The sequence below is a fragment of the Perca flavescens genome, chromosome 21, assembly GCF_004354835.1.
Source record: "Perca flavescens isolate YP-PL-M2 chromosome 21, PFLA_1.0, whole genome shotgun sequence".
Classification (NCBI taxonomy): Eukaryota; Metazoa; Chordata; class Actinopteri; order Perciformes; family Percidae; genus Perca; species Perca flavescens.
In genome coordinates this window covers 16,772,297-16,793,530 of record NC_041351.1, presented here as the reverse complement: position 1 = coordinate 16,793,530, position 21,234 = coordinate 16,772,297, and the positions used below count along the sequence as shown (strand labels likewise).

The 21,234-nt window shown below is 41.3% G+C and overlaps 1 protein-coding gene across 5 annotated transcripts in view; it reads right to left on the bottom strand.

The window, feature by feature from the left end:
• LOC114547633 (myosin phosphatase Rho interacting protein) overlaps positions 1 to 19,575 on the bottom strand; it is a 50,418-nt gene extending 30,843 nt beyond the window's left edge. For all 5 annotated transcript variants that reach the window (XM_028566900.1, XM_028566902.1, XM_028566899.1 and 2 more), the window contains exons 1-3: positions 18,683 to 19,575; positions 15,827 to 15,904; positions 14,214 to 14,279 (exon numbers count right to left, since the gene is read on the bottom strand). In XM_028566900.1, coding sequence (XP_028422701.1) covers positions 14,214 to 14,279; positions 15,827 to 15,904; positions 18,683 to 18,802 — 264 coding nt within the window. In that variant the 5' untranslated portion in view covers positions 18,803 to 19,575. The remainder of the gene's footprint in view (positions 1 to 14,213; positions 14,280 to 15,826; positions 15,905 to 18,682) is intronic.
• Positions 19,576 to 21,234: the final 1,659 nt, after the last annotated feature.

Below are 21,234 nucleotides of genomic sequence, written 5' to 3'. Positions count from 1 at the left end.
AAATCTGACTAAACCATAAGTGGGATATGGGACATCTCAGTTGCAGGGCCAAGTACAGTCCTCCAGGCATTCTCAGATACACCTCACTCCACTGGTATGTATTCAAGACGTGTAGATGAATGCCTGGTTACACAGCAACAGCACCGCAGTAAAGGCTAACTGCGAGAGCATTGTATCGACCCAATATTCGGAGAAAGCAATTCAAACACCACGCATTTCACACATATTTGTACCAGGTATTTCAGAGAGGACTGTGGGAGGTAGCAGTGCTGCTCCTCTTATGGAGAATGGTGAGAGGATGTGGGTGGTTTGATGCTGTGTTAGGAGGCCAGCAGTCGACAAATGCAGAGGAGGAGGAAGACGAGGGAGAGTTGGAGGATGAAGACTATTTTCTCTGCTAGTACAGCAGGATTCTTTTCAGATAGAGGCTAGGATAGCCCAGAATAATTAAATGCATGTGTGGGTACCCAATAAAACTATGGTACATTATTTTCTTATTCTACTACTACAACCTTGTAATTGAAGAGTTATCGATCACGTGTATGTAATGTATATAACAAATTAATAATTGCAAAACACACAGAGGGTGAGAAATCAGTTATGTCTCAGTGGTGAAAGAGTAGATGGGCTGGCTGGAGAAACAGGTGCTATGATCGAGTTGTGTCATGTTGCGTTGGCTGTTTAGACTCAGACTAAGTAGAATTATTGTGGGTGCGTGTGGTTTTCCAGACGGATAACATTTTCCTATCCAACTCTCTGCACACTTACATGTATGCCTAGTAATATTAACTGTCCTCACTTCAAAATTTGTCTTACAATTGTTTTCTTCACTCCTCATCTGTGAAGAATGATACGTTAGGTCAGCTCGTGCCACTTATCCAGTTTACCCTCCACTATCAGTGCTAACTACGGCTGAGCGGTATATATTAAATTACTTTGATAAATTGACATTTTTGTTTTTGCAGGATATGTTAAACTTTTAAATCATCAATGAGTTATTTCAATTTATACAAAAAGGTTACTTTTAGTCAAAAAGTACCGTACACAATAGATGGCTACATAAGCTGTCTTGAGTCACAACAGTTCAGTCTCATGTTTCTTGCTATTTTCTATCTTTAAATTAGGTTTTGTGAAACATTTTAGTTTTGTCACACATCACAGTCAGTGTAGTGGACCACGGAGGCAGGAAAGGGAGGCTTATCTAAATCTCTTGCCTTAGCACGGAACGCACAAATGCATGTCACACTGATAACAGAAATAGGTCCTAAATAAAACGCCTAACAGCGGGGCGGCCTCTAGCTCACCCAGTAAGAGCGTTCGCCCCATGTTGCCTGAGTCCTGCAGCGGCCCGTGTTCGAATCAGACCTGTGGCCCTTTGCTGCATGTCATCCCCCATCTCTCTCCCCCTTTCATGTCTATCCACGGTCACTATAATAAAAAGGGAAAAGCCCCAAAAAGTAATCTTAAAAAAAACAAAAACAAACACCTAACAGCACGCACCAATATTAGCTGATTGCAACTGTTACTCGACAAAGGCCAATAATGATTACAACTGGAAAAACCTGCACATTGGACTGGTTTTTATTTACAACACCACTATTAACCAGTGCTGTTCTTTAAGTCCAATAGAGTGCCAAACACTCACTGACTTATAGAGCAGTAAATCCTAGAGTTGCAGCAGCTGTTCCTAGATCACAGTGTGCTCCATAACAGCAGTGTCTGGATTACTGCAGCGTCCCATACGGTGCTCTGACACAGCACTTTGGAAAGTATGCCAAGGTGACTAGGCACCCATTATATGCTGTTGCTATAGTAAAGTCGCAGGGTCCCAAAGAAAAACTATTCTTATCAAAATACAAGAGGCACAGGAATATATTTCACTCCTTTAACACAATTAACAAGAAGCTAGTTTCTGCAACTCAGTCTACGCTATGTGAAGAAATTACATAAGACCTGCAGTCAACTACTTCAACTACCTCCCTGATAATGACTGCAAATCTGCCAAAGCCTTGCTAAGTCAACGCAAATTAGCCCATCAGGCAGAAGGGAAGGGAAAATGGGGGAGGGATGGAAAATGTTCCTTTGGGAATTCAGCTAATACCTCAGTTTTCGAACTAGCTGTTTTTCCACAGTGCTGAAGCTTCCTACAGGCCCAGGTTTGGTGGTTAGCAGTTAACCTGCCCAAAACCCTGGTGACAGCACAGCAGATAACTTTAGACGCTAAGAGAAGATTAACCAAGTGATAGAATTAATTTCCAGATGGGTTTATGTGTTCTAAGACTGGTTACCACTCAAAATTCAAAATGTACTCTGTACAGTCCTCGAGTTTCTCTACCAAAACCCCCAAAAATACATCCTACGATTCCTAACTTTCCTGAGGATAAATGGTTTTCTACAAAAGCGTCTAATCGTTTCACAAAATAAACGTACGTAAATAAACGTAGTGAAGGAGAAGAAGGCCCTCCAGAGGATTATTAAAAACAGCAATGAGGATTATAGGGACACAGCTCCCCTCCATAGACACCCTGTACACCGATCGCTGCAGGAACTAAATCAAATCCATTCTCCAGGATCCACATCACCCCAGTCACTCTCTGTTTAGGTGGAGAAGCTCTGGTCGAGTGCTGAGACACCATCGACCAGAGAGCATAAGAGCCAGAGAGCATAAGAGCAAATAGAAAGCGCTTTCAAAACAGTTTCTACCCAGCAGCCATTAGACTGCTGGCTAAGGACATTCTATCTGGTTTGAAGTACCCTGTCCCACCTCATACTGACACATTGAGACAACACGTGCGCACACACGCGCTCGTGCGCGCGCACACGCGCTCGTGCACACGCACACGCGCTCGTGCACACGCATACGCGCTCGTACACACACACGCGCTCGTACACACACACGCGCTCGTAAGCACACACGCGCTCGTACACACACACACACACGCGCTCGTACACACACACACGCGCTCGTACACACACACACAGTGTTTCAGTGTTTTTTTACTGAGTGATCCGCACAAGTATTCCAATGCACCTGTATGTTGTACTTCAGCAAATGGCAAAAATAAACACTTTGAACTTTGTATTGAATGCATCGCGTCTTAACAAAAAATATACTGTATGTAATTGACACACTTACGGTTAAACCAGACAATATATTATCAAACTATAATTTAGCAACGCTAAGAATATGACCAAGCATTGGTTCATGGCAGTATTGTTAGAGTATTGTTAGAGTGCTTTTTATTTTTTATTTTATTACAAATCAGTTTTTCGCTTCTTTTATTTTGTTTTTTAAATTAGTAGTTAATAATCGCAAAAGCAGTATATTTATATAGAAGGCGGCATTTTTTGTTTCTTTCTCTTTAAAGCCGAGAGAAAGCCCAGAGGAGAGATCACTAAGCTGATTAGGTGCTGAGGCTGGAGGTAGGCCAGTCCATGGCTGCTTGAAACGGGAATTTTGAGCCAGGTCCTGAGGAAGCTGGAGTGGGTTGTTATTAAAGAGCAAGCAAGTGGCTCACCCAACAACAATTAGCAGCAAGCCAAGATACTTACATTGGAGGTTATGTGGAATTTACAATAAAAGGACTTAATACAGATCAAATAGGGCAGATAAATGGTAGAAAGAGCTTCGACTGGGAAATATTCTCACCTGTATATCAAATATTTTTTATCTAGACATGTCTACCATGACATGTATGTTTTACCCTTGCTATTGTTCACACAAAACATTAACAGACCCAACTCAAAGGCTGCACTTTCTATCTAACAAATATATCTTGACTGCAAAGCTCTGACCTTAACAGTTGGTTGGATTGGCAGGTCACCAAGCTGAGGTGAAAGGTTAAAGGTCATCCAATACACCTGCACCTGTTACAACTCGGAAAGACATTCAACTGCAGCTTGGCTACTGCAGGCCATCATAAGGCAACAGCCTATTAGACATTCAGTCTCAAATCATCATCCGTCCTCACAACCATTTAACAACACACAGATGAGCCAATGAGCAGAAATTGTGTAACCGAATGTTAATTTAAATCACAAATATGACTAGTGGGCTGCAGTGCGCATCTGTGGGTAATTCAAAATAGTAGTATATTCATTTTAGTCTCAGTGTCCCTACCCCCCCCACTATCGCACATGCAGACACCTACCCATCTACCCCACTGTTTTATTAGAGCTGGCTAACCTCTCACCCTGATGCTTTAAATGAAACCTTTTGTGAGTGTTCAAACTAGTGTTTAGAACAAACTGAGCGAGCAGTCAGTCAGGCCATGTTTGGCTTTATAGACAAGGGGAGGGTTTGGGGGAGAGAAGTTACACAATACTGCTGGCTGCTCTCTCCCAACACAAATGATTTATTGGCCAGAGAGAACTGGAATGAAAGACAGAGGAGATGCGAGAGAGTGGCAGAAAATGAGGAGGTAAAAGAAAGGGAAAGTGAATTGGACTGAGTAATGGGAAAGTAAAAGTGGGGTCCACGCAAGTGAGAATGGACACTGGTTTAGCCAAAGCCTCCTGGAGCCAGCCTCTCTCTGGATAATGAATAGCTGGAAATAATTAAAAAGAACATGAAGGAGGGTACAATGAACAGAAGGATGGTAAAAAAGACATCCTTTAATAAAAAAAAAAAAAAAGAGCCTTCTCACCATGGCGCAACAGTGGACCACCATCAACACTTTGGCTCAACCCAACAAGGCAATCATATTCACCATGAAAAAGTTAAAAGAGAGTACAAGTTCATCATCAACTGGAATCCCGCATGAATAGAAAACTGATACCTTATGAGAAACCATTTGCTATGAGCAATATAGTAATATTTTACTCTGGTGCTGATAGACCTAGTGCCCTGTGTTATATGATTCTGTCCACAGGTCACGCGACAGTGAACACCAATATAATAATAGACCACAGGGTTGAACACAAGGACTGTCTCTACTTTCTTACAACCTACATTAAGCTCAAAGTTTAAAGTAGAACCTTATAAGCAGTTGTTTTCATGTTTGATACGTTAAGAGAACACAAAAACTTACTTATTGATGTGGTCTGCACCAATTTGTCTATGCATTTCCAGGTCAATACATGTCAAGGAATTCAATCTCATTTTCAATAGGAGCACTTTCTGCTCATCCAATCAAAGGGGCAGCTTTTTCTCTCTCTCTGTGTTGTGTGTGTGTGTGTGTGTGTGTGTGTGTGTGTGTGTGTGTGTGTGTGTGTGTGTGTGTGTGTGTGTGTGTGTGTGTGTGTGTGTGTGTGTGTGTGTAACAATGCTGTTTTATTGAATGTAATTTGAAGCCATTATTTTTAGACTCATTAGGCCTTTTTGGCTATGGAACTAAGGCTGAGCAATTCTGCGATATAAATCAATATTTTATTCCCCAAGAAAGTATCGATTTTTATGCCGCGAGTATCGATACATAAGTCCCATTCAAATCCCCCGTGTTTACCCCCATTCACGTTGCAGGAAGAGCGATTTGGTCAGCCAGCCGCTAGTGTCGCTGTAGAGCAGCCAACGTCAACTGGCGGCCCTTGCCAAAGCTTTTAGTCTGGCCCGCAGAATAATCATGAATTCACTAAATGTAAAGAGGAAAAAATGTGTTCTGTTATTTATCATTTCAAGCATTTAGAGCAAAAACCCAGCCCCCTGTATTTACATCTCTATTCACATGCCGGGATTCTCTACAGCGATGACCGAGCTCCACACACACAGCTGAGCCGAGATGTGTGTGCGTTAAAACACACACACCGCTGAGCCGAGATGTGTGTGTGTTAAAGGTTAAAACACGCAGCACCTGACTGGGAACGATACAGAGTTACCAACGGCCGGTGGGGCAGATGAACTCACACCGTCTCTTTTCTGTAAATAGGCTACAATTAAACCTTCGTGAGTAGAAAGTCAATACTTATCAATGCACTCACCTGTGTAGACCGGCATAAACATGTAGAAAGCGATATTTCAATCTGCTCAGTCCACCGCGCTGTTTTACGCAAACACAGCTCTACTCTGCAAATAGCGAATTTTTACAATCAAGCTAAAACAAAAGCTGTCGGTTTGTAGTCTAACGGTTTCTTAGGTTGCCGGGAATCTGGAAATGTTGACAAATTCTTGTAAACCTCACTGCTGGCTGAACAAACCAAACTCTCCGCTGGAGCGGACAATCTGGAGCTACTTAATATGCACGTGAATGACGCGATCGTTATGTTCAGTGATGATGATGCTGGTTGTATTATTTTGCAACAACATCGTTTCATTGCAAATGAGGCATACATGACGAGTGCATAGCCTGCTTATCAGTCCATTCATCATTAAAGCTGGGCTTTTGGCTTTTCCATTTCAACTTTTTGCTTCAGCCTCTTTGACAGTGACATGTTTACCTGACAACAGCCTTTCTTTCTGCAAGCATTTTCCACCAATCAGGATGCTGCATACTACAATAATTTTTCCATAATCACAGACTTTAACCATCACTCCTCAGTGAACTGCCTCCTAGTCGGAGATCTTTTTCTAGTTAAAGAGCCAGTTATCATTAGGGAGTTTCCATGTTTTTTAGGAGTTTGCTCACACTAATACATTAAAAAAAAAAAAAAATAGCATTCATTCAGTAAGAAAGTGAAAAAGAATAGGCGTATTAGGTATAAATTCATTTTATTTTATTTGAAAGTCCGGCCGCCAGAGTGCTTAGAAAAATTCTGAAAAAAATGTAGTTGATGATCCCTGCTGTAGACTCTGTCCAGTCAGAGACATATATTGTGTAATTGATGTTTTCAGTTCAATTAATTAAATCCAAGTAAATGGAACACTCACAAGATGTCACCAAAATCACTCTGTCCCCTTTAAATCTTTCAGAAAATGATGTAAGTGTATCGAATTATATCGAATCGTATCGTTGGCTGAATATCGTGATATATATCGTATCGTGAGCTGAATATCGTGTATCGAATCGTGAGATTAGTGTATCGCTACAGCCCTATATGGAACACACACAAACAAATGTAGAATAGGAGTGGGTAAGGGGGAAGTCAGTTGGAAAGCATGAAAATGTCTCCCTGTCTTTCAAATGTGATCCTTAAGAGTTTAGAACATTAGAACAAGAACAAAACCACAATAAAGTTTAGTTTCAAATCTGCTGCTGGGATCTTGTTTCTCGGCAGCTCTCCATGTGTGTCAGTACACTGATGACAGTAACAGCTTTGACACTTTTAAAGATAAAGAAAATAAAAACATGGCCAAAGCGGTGCCATTTAGAATAGTTGCTCACACCCAGGCCAAACTCGTAATGTTTAGAGAGCAGACTTGGTCCTGAGCCAGACAGGGTTACTGTACTTAATGACTGAAGTTAAAAGTATTCAAACAGTGAACAAGTAGAGATAAGATTTGATCTTAGCCACATCCGGAATGATGTAGTGACTAAAACCAGGGCAAAAACTAAAAGAGCACAGATAAGAAGACACTGGAAAGTAAGACCAAAAGTCCAACAGAGAGCCAGATTGGTCATTTATCCAGTGAAAATACAACCTAGCCCACCTTACATGAGACCTTTCATTGTATTCAGCTTAATAATACTCTCCTGGCAATGGTAAACTCATGTCTCTTCAGAAAGCAAAGCACTCAGTTGGAAAATGGACACGCATATTGGGTCACTTGGAGGACAGCAAGGCCCTTGATTAGCGATCAATGTGAGCTGGTGGATAAGAACCTCTGCCCAATTAGGGATGTACGATCCCTTCAGACTACCAAATTTCTTATGGTCTGTCTTTTCTAGAAGCTGTGTCAAGTCTGTTTGTGTGCCGTTTTAGGTCAATCATCTCTCATGAGATCAATCCTGGAGGGTGGAAGGCAGTGGGGGCAGGTCTGTCCGAACAACCATCCCTCCTCCCGCACACCCCGCCGCCGCCAAATGTTTTATGTATGAAACACAACTGACACTTCGCTGCAACACAAACAAATATATTTATTCACCTCTAGTCACACACAATGAGGCATATTTTCAGTTGTGATTGAACTGTATTTTTTGAGGAACTATAGGGCACTTAACATCTACAACAGGTCTACACTTAGAACGGACCCACCGCGGGGACGTTTTTGGTGGAGCTGTTAGTTTAATAATCAACTCGGAAGAAAGCGAACGTTTTGACAATAAACTACATCAACACAAGTTAAACTGGATGGGCCCAATAACCTCTGAATAGTTCTACTTGTTGTTAAATTGCAATGGGGGGTGCATTATGTCGGCAGGATCATTTAAAAAGGCAACCGCGACTACATTTTTTGTACAGCCCTATTTCTGATACCGTGGTGGCAGAAATTTTGCCGTGGTGGGCCGCCACAGCAACACAGAGGAAACACTGGTGGAGGGTGTACACTGCCACCCAGGTAGTCAGTGATAAGGCACAACATGCAATGTGTTCAGTGTTGCTACCTCTTCCAATTTTGTGATCTAATATAGTTTCAATGCATGCTGGCATAATTTCGCAAATAATTAAGTTATGGAATTACAGTCAATTAAAACTGGTTACGTTTGTCTGTCAGAAACATTTACAAGAATTTTGTTTTACAACAACTGCGTTTGTGGGTGGGAAAGCTGGTGAGGGTTATCATATAGCAGTTACAGTGCTGTAGACTCTGATGATTACAAGTTGTATGAATGGCTGTTCCCATGGTTTTGTTGGCTTTGTGCAATGGGAACAGTGACCCCACTGTAATCCATGGCTGTTTACATTCCAGCAGATCAGTTCCTACTGGAACCATGGGGAAGGAAGGGCAGGGGTTAAAGAAGACTCTCACGCACCATATCTCTACAAAACCAACACACGCCTCACCCAGGACCCACACTTAGTAAACAATCCACAATGATCCAATACAGAGGGCTTACACCGTTTTATCAACACGAGCTGTGACCGATATCTCACTTATTCTTCACCTTCTAGCCTAAATCAGCTGCTTCCTTTAATCCGCCTTTTAATCCTAAATTATCCATCTCCCCACCTTTTACTTTAACACTTCAGTCTTTACTTCCCTCTACACTCTGTTTCCCATGGCTTGCTGTGAGTGGAAGACTGGAGCTCCCCTATAAGTATCCCTAATTTGGGGTGGGATGGTCAGCCTCCACTTATTCCCTGCATAGAGTGCCTGAAGGCAACAACGCAGCTCAGAGGCCCTGCCCATTCCCTAGAAACCTCTCCTCATTCCCAAACCAACACAAGACAAAAGCCTCTCAAAATTGGTTAAAATAGCCCTGAATTTCATGTTTCAAAGAGAGAATGGAGTGTGTTTAAGCATGTTTCAGCATGTCAAAAGGTCTTACAAGTCTAAGGGCAAACACAGGCTGAGGTTGTATATGCTCATGTCTGGAAGATTCAGGAGAGAAGCGACAGAATAGTGTATCTCTCAAATTAAAAGAATGCACAAATGTGTGGGAAATGGAAGGAAGTTTGTCAAAACGCTCAGTTCTTGAGCTGCACTATGGGGCAGGGGTCTACCATTCCAATTCCAGTAAACACAGGAAATTAATTGAGCTAAGATGAAATGAGAATGACTTCAACAGCTGAAACGTCATAAAAACATCATGTTCTTCTTGGAATAACAAGGGATATGGCTGTGGTACAGACAGTCAACTGCAGTCAATACAGTCGAAAGGCAAATGCAATTAAAACATCTCTGAATAGGCCTTTTGTGCAGTGCAACTCAATAGGTAGCCTCATTTTATTTGCAGGTATTCTGAGTTTGTTTTATCAGGATTGAAATACAGTAACTGACAAGCATTAGAAAAAACAGTGTGCACCATCTTTTCAAATGGCCTCCAAATAAACAGAGCAAATGTACACAATGCAAAGTAATATAAGAGTTTTAGTGCAAAGACTGAGGCTGTGATTCAGTGTGAGCTCAGATACCAAAACAGAGATGGAGATAGATTGAAATATTTAAGCCTAGATCATATGACGGCGGTGTGTACGTGTGCAAGTATGTCAGTAAGAACAGGTTACAATTAAGGTCAACGGCAGCTAGGTGTTGTGTGCAGTATTTAGGACTGCATAGCAAAGCAGTTATTAGAGCGTGGGTGTTGATCATTTAAACTTGCACTTATGTCATAAAAGTGGCTTTGTGGAGCTGGAAAGTTCTTTACACCCACATACCTGCCCTCACCTCGAGGTGATAATGGATTTTGTGTGTGTATGTGTGTTTCTCACATCACTTAAACAACTTGAACAGCCTTCATACAGTTGTGTTGGGGCTGCCTCTGTTCATGAGGTTCATTTTTCATTACCTAAACTCTAAAGGATCAGAAGACCACTTTCTCTCAACAGTGTTAACTCAAGACGACTAAAAGCTGAGGGGTTTGTCAAACCTTGCAAACACCTGTTCCTGACACGGCTTCTGCAGTCAAGCACCCTCTGTCCCAGGTGAATTCAGTCACACACAAACACACAGCTCAGCCCAAAATATAACTCTGTCCCGTCCAGCCTTGCACATTAGTTTTGACGCTGTGTCTGAGGTTTTTCCTTTCTACAGCTACTGGAGCAAGGCTTGCTCACTATATGACTGAGCCTAGAGACAACCTCAGCCCACACACTCGTGCTTAGCTTCCAGAGTGTTCTGTCCTGTATCACTACAGTCAGGACAGAGACAGCCAGAGCTCTCCACAAAACGGAGAATAACTCTGTCCCATGTTACACATGCCTTGGTCAACGGTTGCTGGACAAAGGAACAAAAACATGTTGCCCTGGCAACGCTCCCCTGAAATAACTACGTTGGGTTGCTCTAGGAAAGTCTAGCTTGTACATTTAGCAAATAATGGAGAGTGAATTGACAGTGGACTTTTGCAGTACAGTTTTCTCATTTCCATGTTTACAGCTAATTACATGTACAGTGCTAAAATTCAGTTTACCATTTTGGAATCAACACATTTCAACTCCCTTCTTCAGAGAAGCCGCACTGACACATTAGCCTTGCATGGCAGCACATGTTCTATGCAGGCCAACATTTTCAGCTATTCACACTCTCTCCATCCTTCCAATCAGAACACATTTTCTCTTTATCTAGCTCTTACTGAAGCTACATTGTCTTCGTTTTACCACTTGTCTCTTGTACATAACGACTCTTCAAAGCCACAGCTGCTCTTAGCATAAAATGATGGCGGTGGTGCATCGTGTTGGGTGTTCACCATAGGTGGGCAACCCCAAATCGATGGCTTCAAAAACTGATCTCTCCCATGCCTCTGCTAACCCATTCCTTTCCTCCAGAGCCGTGCCACATCCTGCAGGTTGGGACCGCAGTCCATCTGGGTTTGGTTAGAGCCAAGACACAAGAGCCATAAAACTAGGCCGAGAGGAAAACAGAGGGGCACCTCCTCATCTACAACCCCAACCATTTCTCTCAGATGGGGGCTCTGATGTGGTCAGGAGCAACGTTATACCGGCGAAAGCTGGCAGTCTTTAGATTTGACCTGATGTCATTTATAATACAGCATTTAAACTGATCTTTATGTCGGCCTCTTTCTTGTATTTAATGTTGATCGTAGCAATCTGAAGCATTTTTCACTAAACATTTTAACCCTATGTTAAAAGCATACTACTGCATACTAGGGGTGGAACGGTTCACAAAACCCACTGTTAGGTTCGTATCACGGGTTTTAGGGTCACGGTTTTCGGTTCTGTACGGTTCTTGTTATTTTTTCTTTTAATCTTTAACACTTCAGAAATATACTTCAGCATATTATATATAGCTTAATTATCCACAATGTAGGATACAGTATTAAATAATTATATAGTTATATCATGTAATCATGCACAAACTGAATTTGACTTGACTTTAAGCACATTATTGGGACCATCTCTGAGGAAAGCTAGGTGAGATTTTGATACAGCAAGAGGGAAGACATTGATGATTTCAGCATGCTTTTCATTAATTAGGCAAAAAAAGGAGAATGTGTATCACCATCTACAGGAACTTATGTGCCTTTTTAGCACAAGAAGATTGAAATATTACAGAATATCAATTGAAATAACTTGCATTTATCAAACTGCTAACTTCAGTGAAGCTCTTACAAAAATGTATCCTTTAAAAGAAAAAGAGAGGAACTATTAAAGCTCCATCTTTTGAATAAGTCAGAATACGTTAAACATAAAAACAGTTTACATTGTTAGTTGATGTCCTATCCTGGCCTGGGCTGGGACACACAGTCATACGGTTTGATAAAGTACTTATTGGACTTATCATTGCATTTACAATAACGAGCGTAGCTGTCAGGTCCTCCTGTATGTCTCATCTCCGTTTTTTCCTGCATCCACCATGTGCGTTTGTGTGTGTGCACGCGCGTCAGTCGCGGGGAGAACTGAGCAGCCCCGCCCACTGCAGAGACCCGACAGGATCTAAACTGCAGCCGCTTCGGTGACTTTAGAGTGAAAAAACGTTACAGTACATTGATGTTAAAAAGTATACCTGGTTGGCAGGACGGTCTGAAATGTTTTGCACGGTCTTTTGCTGTACGTTTTGTTGGTAACTTGTCCACATCTCTTCTTTTGCGCGAAAGAGAAACACAGCTGTCCGAGGTCACATACGGGCACGAGGCTACATTTTGCATGCGTCGAACCGTGTGGCACACACACGCTCCAAACCGAGACAAGCGGACCGAGCGGTTCGGATGTTTTTTCATGAACTGTACCACCCCTACTGCATACTACATAGCTGTGTATCAAATTTCAAAACCACACCCATCATCGAGTGTGGGCAAACCGCCTACTGTGCATCAATGGTGGAATTAAGTTTCAGTATCACTGCACAAATGAAATGTTGCAATAACGGCAAAGCTAAGATCACTGCAAAACAATACAAGCTACAAAACCAACCACTTGGATTGATCACTGGTATAAAAGAAAATTCTTCACACACACTCACAACTGCTCCTGTGTTATTAATATTTATCGCAGCTTCACACAATGTTTTGGCACTAAATGTATTTTATGTCGTTATCTATACTGTCTATTAAAAGTAAAAGGTTTATGAAATCCTACAACCCCACTCACAGATTCCAACCCTACCTGATGTTCAACATCAAACAGTCCAAATATTCATTTTACCTCTGTCCACAGAAAATTAGCCAAGTGAGTGCAGCTGTTCATTCAACACAAAACAATTATTCTAATGTGTTTGTGATAAGTGAGGTTCTATATTTAGTGTCACTTGATATTTCCAGCTTCAGACCCTTGCCACCAGCCCCCCTCTCCTTTAGATCCTGCATTCAGAGTGCACATGAAAAGATGAAGAGTGACATCCAGAGAGAACGATGAATGGAAGGAAGACATCCGCCGCTTTCCTTTGACTCTTCCAGTAAACACATCATCCATCCTTTTTCTGGTGTCATCATTCTCCACCAGTGCCTCACAAACCTAATTTATCGGCTCCAGTTCAAAGAAGACATTAAGGCCATGTTTGGTCAAATAAAATACTCGGTTTAACTGCACATTGGATGCACTATGCAAATAGTAGCCATTAAACTGTTAGCGGATTTCTATAGTGGGAATGAAATGACCCTGAAGGGCACAAACAAATCTACACAGCATCCTAGCTCCTGCTGTTTGTATTACATAAACCCTCTCAGCCTCGCTCTCCTCTGCCAGACAATGCCACATACAGTATGAAAGGGTCAATAGCAACAAAGCAAGTGCTGTTTCAACTACTGCTGCTTTCACCTCATTTAAAAGCACATCCACATAGAAAAAAAAAAAACTGGCGAGCGCTGCTCTGGGTCAATCAATATTCAGCGTGCCCACATGCTGCAGTGTAAATAGAACCCACAAACTATAGAGTATTCAAACAAGTGACCATGACAAATATCAGTCAGTCTACATATTCATTTTGTAATTATTGATAGATATTAGACTTCTGGCCCCAATAAAGATTACTAATCTTTCTAATCTAAAAACTGACAGTATCCTCTCCTTAGCACTGTGTGGTTTTTCCAGTTTTTCTTTCAGAACAGGAAGTTGCCATGGGGCTCTTGCACAATAAGTGCGTTAGCCACTTAAACAAACACACACAGCTCGGCACATGACTTTTAATATCAACACCATGTGGTGTCACTTCATTCCTTTTGACACCGCTACGCTAGTTAGCTTAGTGTTCAACACATTCACAAAATACTCTGCTGTATGAGAGAAAGCGCTGGTGTCAAAGCAAACAAAACTCCGCAGCGGACGGGAGGAAGGCTTTCACTCACCATTTCGTCCAGAGCATAGCGAAGTAAGCCGTGCTCGTAAAGGATGAAGAACCTCCTCTGCCATTTCTGTTGAAAAAAATAGAATAATTCTTGAATTACTGACATGGTCACATCATAGATGTCATAACTATCCCAATAGATGATTATTATTATTATTATTATTCCAATATTTAAATAAATTAAGGAAATTTGAATGTTATTATAGAGGAAGACTGACAGCTCTACACGGCAGTACACATTACAATTACACATTACATCTAATAACATTAACCCTATCCAGATCTGTCTTACATGTTAAATGCACACAACCATGACCTGGTATCTGACATCTATCTATCATGTTTTGTTTTTTCCAAAACACATTAAGTGCACAATGTTAATGGATCCCAGCCCATGTTTTTTTTTTTTAACTACAAGGTCAACACAAACAAGGGAGTCATTTGATCTCTTGGTTGGAATGGTAATTCTGTTGATATTTGTGCAAATGATATGGTGACAGTTCCCATTGATCTCCTTGCTCACTGGCTTGATGAGATGCCCTCCTCTTATCTTAATGCACCGTTTTGTCTCAGTGTTAAATATCCTGGGATCCGATTCAAACGGGGGCCAATCCATGAAATATTGAGAGGTGCTTTGTAACCTAACATACAGTGGTCTCAAAAGGGGTGCTGATAAGTTTCACAGGTGAGGTTAAAAGGACACTTCAGTTATATCCATTAAAAAGTGATAAAAATGTGGCTTATAGTGTTGTCGATAGACAAAATACAGCCACAGACCTGCAACCTGTCAGACTAAAGTGGTCCTAAAACATGACTCATCCAACATTTTCTCTGTTATTTGTTTGTTGGTCAGTCAAAAACCTGACCAACCTGCTTACCCCAGCACTACAGGCAACCAATTATAGACCGGCGGGAAAAAACAGATCGTAATAATAGGCAGAACACATCAGTGATTATGTCAAAGCAGCAGCAGCCTGTTGACAGTAGTTGGGTTGAAGGATTCAGAGGTGCTTTTCCCAAAACCCATATGGAAGCCATCAGTGTGGCTGTGAGAACTGGGACTTTTCCTTCTCCTCCCCCACATTCTCTCTACTCCTCTTTGGGATGCACCATCACCACAGTATAATCTGGGAGCTGATAAAGGAAGCGGCACAACAGAGCAAGTCTCCCATTGCATGATGCTAGGGGAGCAGGATTTGTGAAATAAAGTCAATATTAGGCTCATTATTGCCAGCGAATGAAGCATTTTCTGATAGAGGGCCAAGCCTCCCACAGGAAGCTGTTGAATCCATGAAATGGCTACAGGAGCCACAATAGCCAGATGTCCTGTTTGTCAGATGTCAAAATGAGTGGCAGAATGGATAACAAAATTAAAAGGAAGGGCTAGGCAAGCCAATTGCCTTTTTCAACTAACCTGGCCCTTGGAGCTGCCCAGATTTAATACACTTTACACATCTCATTCTCATGAGCAGAAGCTACAATGGGTCAATGAAAGTTGTTCCCTTTAAAGAATAGCCCTTTGTTTTCATGAAGCTCCACCAAATGTTTATTAAAAGGAAGTCAAAAAGGAGCCAAACAAAATCAGTTTCAAGTCCAACAAAAGGAACCACTTACCCGAGATCTATGTAATGGATTGTCGAAATTTGTTCCCTCTGGTGCCAGCAGCAACCATCCACCATAAATGGGTTTTGCCTGGTAAGGGGAAAACACAATTACAGTCTTGAAAGCAAACACTAAAACAAGCACATTAACATATTGATTAACAGTTCAATTGTGCACATTTGAATTCACTGTAGATATAACTGGAGGCTAGTCCCTAGTTTAGACTTCAAATTGTCTCCCAATATCAGACAGGATTACACGGACACACAAATATTTTAGTTCGACACCGGGGAAGTGTGTATTTGTCACTAGCTTGAGTTGACTGCAGGCTACTTTCACCAGCTGGCTGTATTCCAGAGAACCATGCTGCCGTGGGAGAAAAAAAAAAGGAAAGGCTAACACACATGATTTTCCCTCTGATCCTCTAAGTGGGTGGACTGGTGGGTGGAGGAGGCAGCGAGAGGCAGAAGTTAGCAAGAAAAACAGTGGATGAGTAACAGGAGAGAGAAGCAGTACAGAGTCTGAGAGCTTTTGTGGCTACAGATTTGCAATTCAAACTTGCACAGAGAAATCCAAGTTGGCCTGGCCATCTTTCTTAAATCGTTCAGATGGGTACATACTTGAACTACTAGTAGTCAGCATTTGTTTACTAAGCCAAAAAAGCCCTGCATAACCACTGCGGGTTTGTGTGTACACAAGCACAAATTTGAGTAAAATGTCTACACTCAACTCTTACCTACACCTAAAGAGCTTAGCAAATTAGGTACATTACGTAAGCTAACTGCAGTCCCAAGTCTGTGGAACAACAGGCTACAAATCAAGTCGAAAAGCTCTGACATTTACAGACATCTGGCACCTCTATGTCCCCTTTATCAGGGGTTTTGATTACAGTCATAACTTCATCCCATGTAAAGCAGAGTATAATCCACCATAAAATCCTTGTTCGCTTTGATTATAGGAGGTAGAGCACATTTCTCAGCTCAGTGACTTTGTAAACAACATGACATAAAAGGAATTTTCTGAATCAGAAGTCCTAACTGTAATCTTGGACACTGGAGTCAAAGATTTTGTGCAGAGTTGCAAGAGAAACAACAAACACATTTTGAAAGACAAACAGAGATGTGACTAGGGTTAGGCGGTATCCAAATTTTGATACCGTCAAACCTCCTCCCTATTTTACCGCGGTATACGGTATTACCGTGACTAATTAAAAATTATGACATAAGGTTCAGACGGCGTCACCGTTCAGAAACTGAATACCAAACACTAATACTGAAACAATGAAAAACATAACTTACAAAAAAACTACTTTCTCCTCCACACCATCACGTGATGACAACCACAGATAATTACATAAATTATATTTAATATTTAATCCTTGTCTCCTATAGAAGTGCATTGCATTTTTTTTTAATGACAGTATTGAAACAGATACCGTTGCTATTTTTAAGACCCCACGGTATACCGTATTACCGCCCAACCCTAGAGGTGACACATAGGAATAGCACCTAATAGATAAGACAGTTATTTGATAACTGAACTGCGGGAAAGAATAGTAAGTGTTGAGTGGGAATCCCACTAATACTGCGGCAGAAACTTCCTCCTTGCCTTAGACTCAGCAGCACAGTTTAGAAAAATGTCCCATCTCTCCTCACATGACCTGACAGCAGCCTGAATGGCAAGTAGTCCCAAGAGAGAAATAGACAAGATGAATCTAGGTCATTTTTACCCTTCAATGGTTTAGTGTTTAAATTGAGCTATTTGAGCGTGTTAGCGTGTGTTCATTTCGCAATGAACCCCCACTCCCCCAACGTCTTATTATCCCACATCATAAATAACTATGAAATATTGTACGAATAGCGTGAGTGGTGAATTAGTTGGGCTGCAAAAGGAATGGCAAAGATTCTGGATGAAAAGATGCACAGGATGAGATCCACAGGCATTCAGTATCTTTTTGTAGCAGGACTCAAACAATGACAACATGGCCGGCCTGCCCCGGGTCTTCAGCCTCTGACCACTGATGATAACCTTTCACTGGGTGAAGTCATCACAGGACAAGGTTGACAGCCAGTGGGTCAGAAATTCCACTGAGAAGGACAAATAAACCTCAGGACTGTTTCCATTACAACAGAGAAGCCATTGGTCATGATGGAGGAAATGACAGAGAAATGTGTACAATGTTAGCCCGATTTCAGTCCTCACCCAGCCATGATGAAGACATTATCAACTGTAGAAGTTATCAGTCACAGAGGTGTCACAAACAGCCTGGACACTGGGTGCTCTTAACCTGTCCTGGTAAACAGCTTACCAAACAAAATGATCACGATATAGGCCAACAGAGTTCAGTGAGCCCTGATGACAACATTCACAACCTGCCAATACAACAATGCAGTCCAGTAGGAAGCATTGGGATATCTTCATTTATGATTATATGGTAATCAACACCTAGTCTCTAATTCTTTTAGGAGTGAACTTGCCAACAGTGTGGCAAAGAATATGATTAAGGCAAAATGCAACTTGAAAAAAAAAAAAAAAAAAAAAAAAAAAAAGGTTTCAAAGAAATAACGGTAACCCAAATGACTCAACAAAAACAGCTGATAGTAGGCTACTGTGCTGGAAGGCATGGAGCTGGATGGAGGCCTATGTCTGCAGGAATTGGGGTCAATGTGCGCCCTTGGGCTGGGAACTAATTATGTCCAATTAACCTAACCTTTGCACTTCACGATTTATTGGCACAATCATGGCAAACCGTTTGAAATGTGCACATCAAACAGAGAGCTAAAAACAGCCTGTCACTGCATCACTAATAGCTATAGGTCGCATAGAAATATCAAGTACCCACGGTTTAAAAACAATAACATAGTTCACCTGGTTTAAGTCTTCGTCGTTAAGCAAATGTGATTCTCTGGGCTTGAAGCAGTTCTGGCATTTGCTTTTGTTGAAAATGTTGGCTTGAAATTTCCGACAAGGATTGTCTTTGAATGACATGGTTGACGGAAAAGGTGACACTTGATGAGAAGAAAAAAAAATTCCAGGAAGTTCTTGTTTTGAAAAATAAAAACTGCTCAATTCTCGCAGCCAAATGAGTTGGAGTCAACTTTTTAAAACAAAGCCATCAGAAGAAAGTCGCGTGAAGTCCATGAAACAGCCTTAGTGCGCTGTTCACCTGTGCTACGTTACCTGAGGCGGCGAAGAACCCTCGTTAAGTGATATCTATGATAGTCATCTTGTGCGAGGGGACGCAACCCGCAGCTAACGTTGCCCCGATAACTTTTGTTTGTGTATGCAAGCTTACTAAGAAGTTGTCGATTCTTCGAAAGCGCAGACAGGTGTGCGCGGTATTTTCCTTAACTACGTCCTCCGACGAGGTGTCGACGTTTTACAGGTAACATTCCGGGCCTCGAGCTCACTGCAAAGGTCCCGTCAGCCTCCATCGGGCGGAACGACTCAACCGAGGGAGGGAGTCCACTTTGGCCCCTCGCTCGCTCGCTCGCTCTCTCTCTCTGTCTTTCTATCTAACAAGTGATACCGTATTCATTGCCGTAAAATCTGTTTTACGCTTCTGACGTCTCTTTTTAAGACCAAACACCGTTATCCAACTTTAAAAACGCCATCGACTCGGCTGTCATGCCGTTGGATACATAGCGTCGGGTTCCGTTCGTCGTAGTACCGTTCCCGCTGGTACTGGTACGCAGCCTGCGGTTGATGTTTTCGTGAAAATCCTCGCTTGGGCCGTACAGTCTGTGGAGAGACGGGGAGGTGGTCAGGAGAGAGTGGAGTAGTGAGTGACCGCAACCTCGACCAATCACATACATAGACTTGTCTGCAAACGAGGCCGTGTCTTTAACTGTCCAATAGAAAGCCTCGAAAATACTCCAATACTTTCGCTCAAGCTCGGTGGGCTTTAAAGAGCCCATGATAACAAAAACAACTTCTCTGTTAAACTGTGATGGTATTAATATGAGCCTGAGCTAATATTTTTTTTATTCCAAACTAAAAAGACTATGAACTATATTTATTCAGGTTACCCTCGTTATTATTGGTAGAGTTATTTCTTTTCTTTTTTGTGTGTGTGAGGTGTGCTAATCTTTAAAATCCACAACAACAGGACAAGAAGGCAAAAAAGAAAAGGTAACAATTCAAAACGTGAAAACTATTTCTTTCATTTTGACATTGAAAAATGGGTTGCTGAACAGTTGCCAAACTCTCAAAAAGTGTTACCTCAGTGTACCATTAATACATGCTAAAGTGAGGCTTTACTTGGTAAAGATTACTTATAAACATGATAACGCCTCGATTATTTTTATTTTACCTTTCATGGAGTGTGTGCATGCAAAAGTCTAAAGCCAATAAAATGCACTGAGTACTACACAGAAATGTTCCTCCATCGACCTACTAACAAATAAGAGTGGGCTGACACAAGCCCACTACATAAATGCCCTCTTACATCTCAAATGTTATGTATTACACATAATATGACACAAAACGTTGTAACATTATACTCTTTTACACTTTAATAGGATTGATAGATTGAATGATAGATGAATAGATTTGATAAAGTAGGCTACAGATGAGTAGGGATTAGGGTTAGGAGAATAATAGAAGCAAATAATGAATGCAATAAACGTTATGATGATTTGATTTGTTTGCATGATCCCATCTGTCTTGTTATTGGAGCTGATGTCTTAAGTTACAAAGAGGGACTGTGATGGAGGCTATTTTTATACTACTGCTAGGCATACTACTGCATGACATTTTGATAGATGCAAGTAAAGAAAAAAATGTCTCAAATATACGGCTCAAATACAAGCTTAAACAAAACAAGGCAAATGTTTAATTCAAACATGGAAGGCAATCTTTAAGTGGTGTTCTGATTCCAGGCTCCAGAGCACCATCTGTTGGTCTTACATTTCCAATGGCTAGGTCCAACGTTTCGAAATGGAAAAAGGAAAAAACAGATTTAACAAAAATGTCAAAGCCAAACTAAATAGGAATGTATAAGTGATAGATAGCAGGTGAAGTTAAGTCAGGACATTTTGTAATTCTTCCACCATGTGGCTGGTTTTATGAGTGAAAATATGATGTGATGTTATGAAAATGTTGTCATGCTTTGCAGCATACTGGTACACACCCTGTCTTATCAAAACTAACCTCATTGAGTCACACTAGAAAATCAAATAACTACATTCATTTCAAAACAATAGGCGTCTTATCTTATCACACGTGAGTGTGGAAACACTGTTGTACTTTGGTTGTCCTTTGCTTGAGTTCTTCCATGAAGCAGTTTATCTTAGCCTTCTGTCTCTTAATTTTGACAGGTAGTAAAGTGGGGTAGTAATTAGAATTTCAGCTACTTCATAGTCAAGATGATATTTCTAACAATGTATTTATTACTGCTTCTGACTAATATGTGCATGATA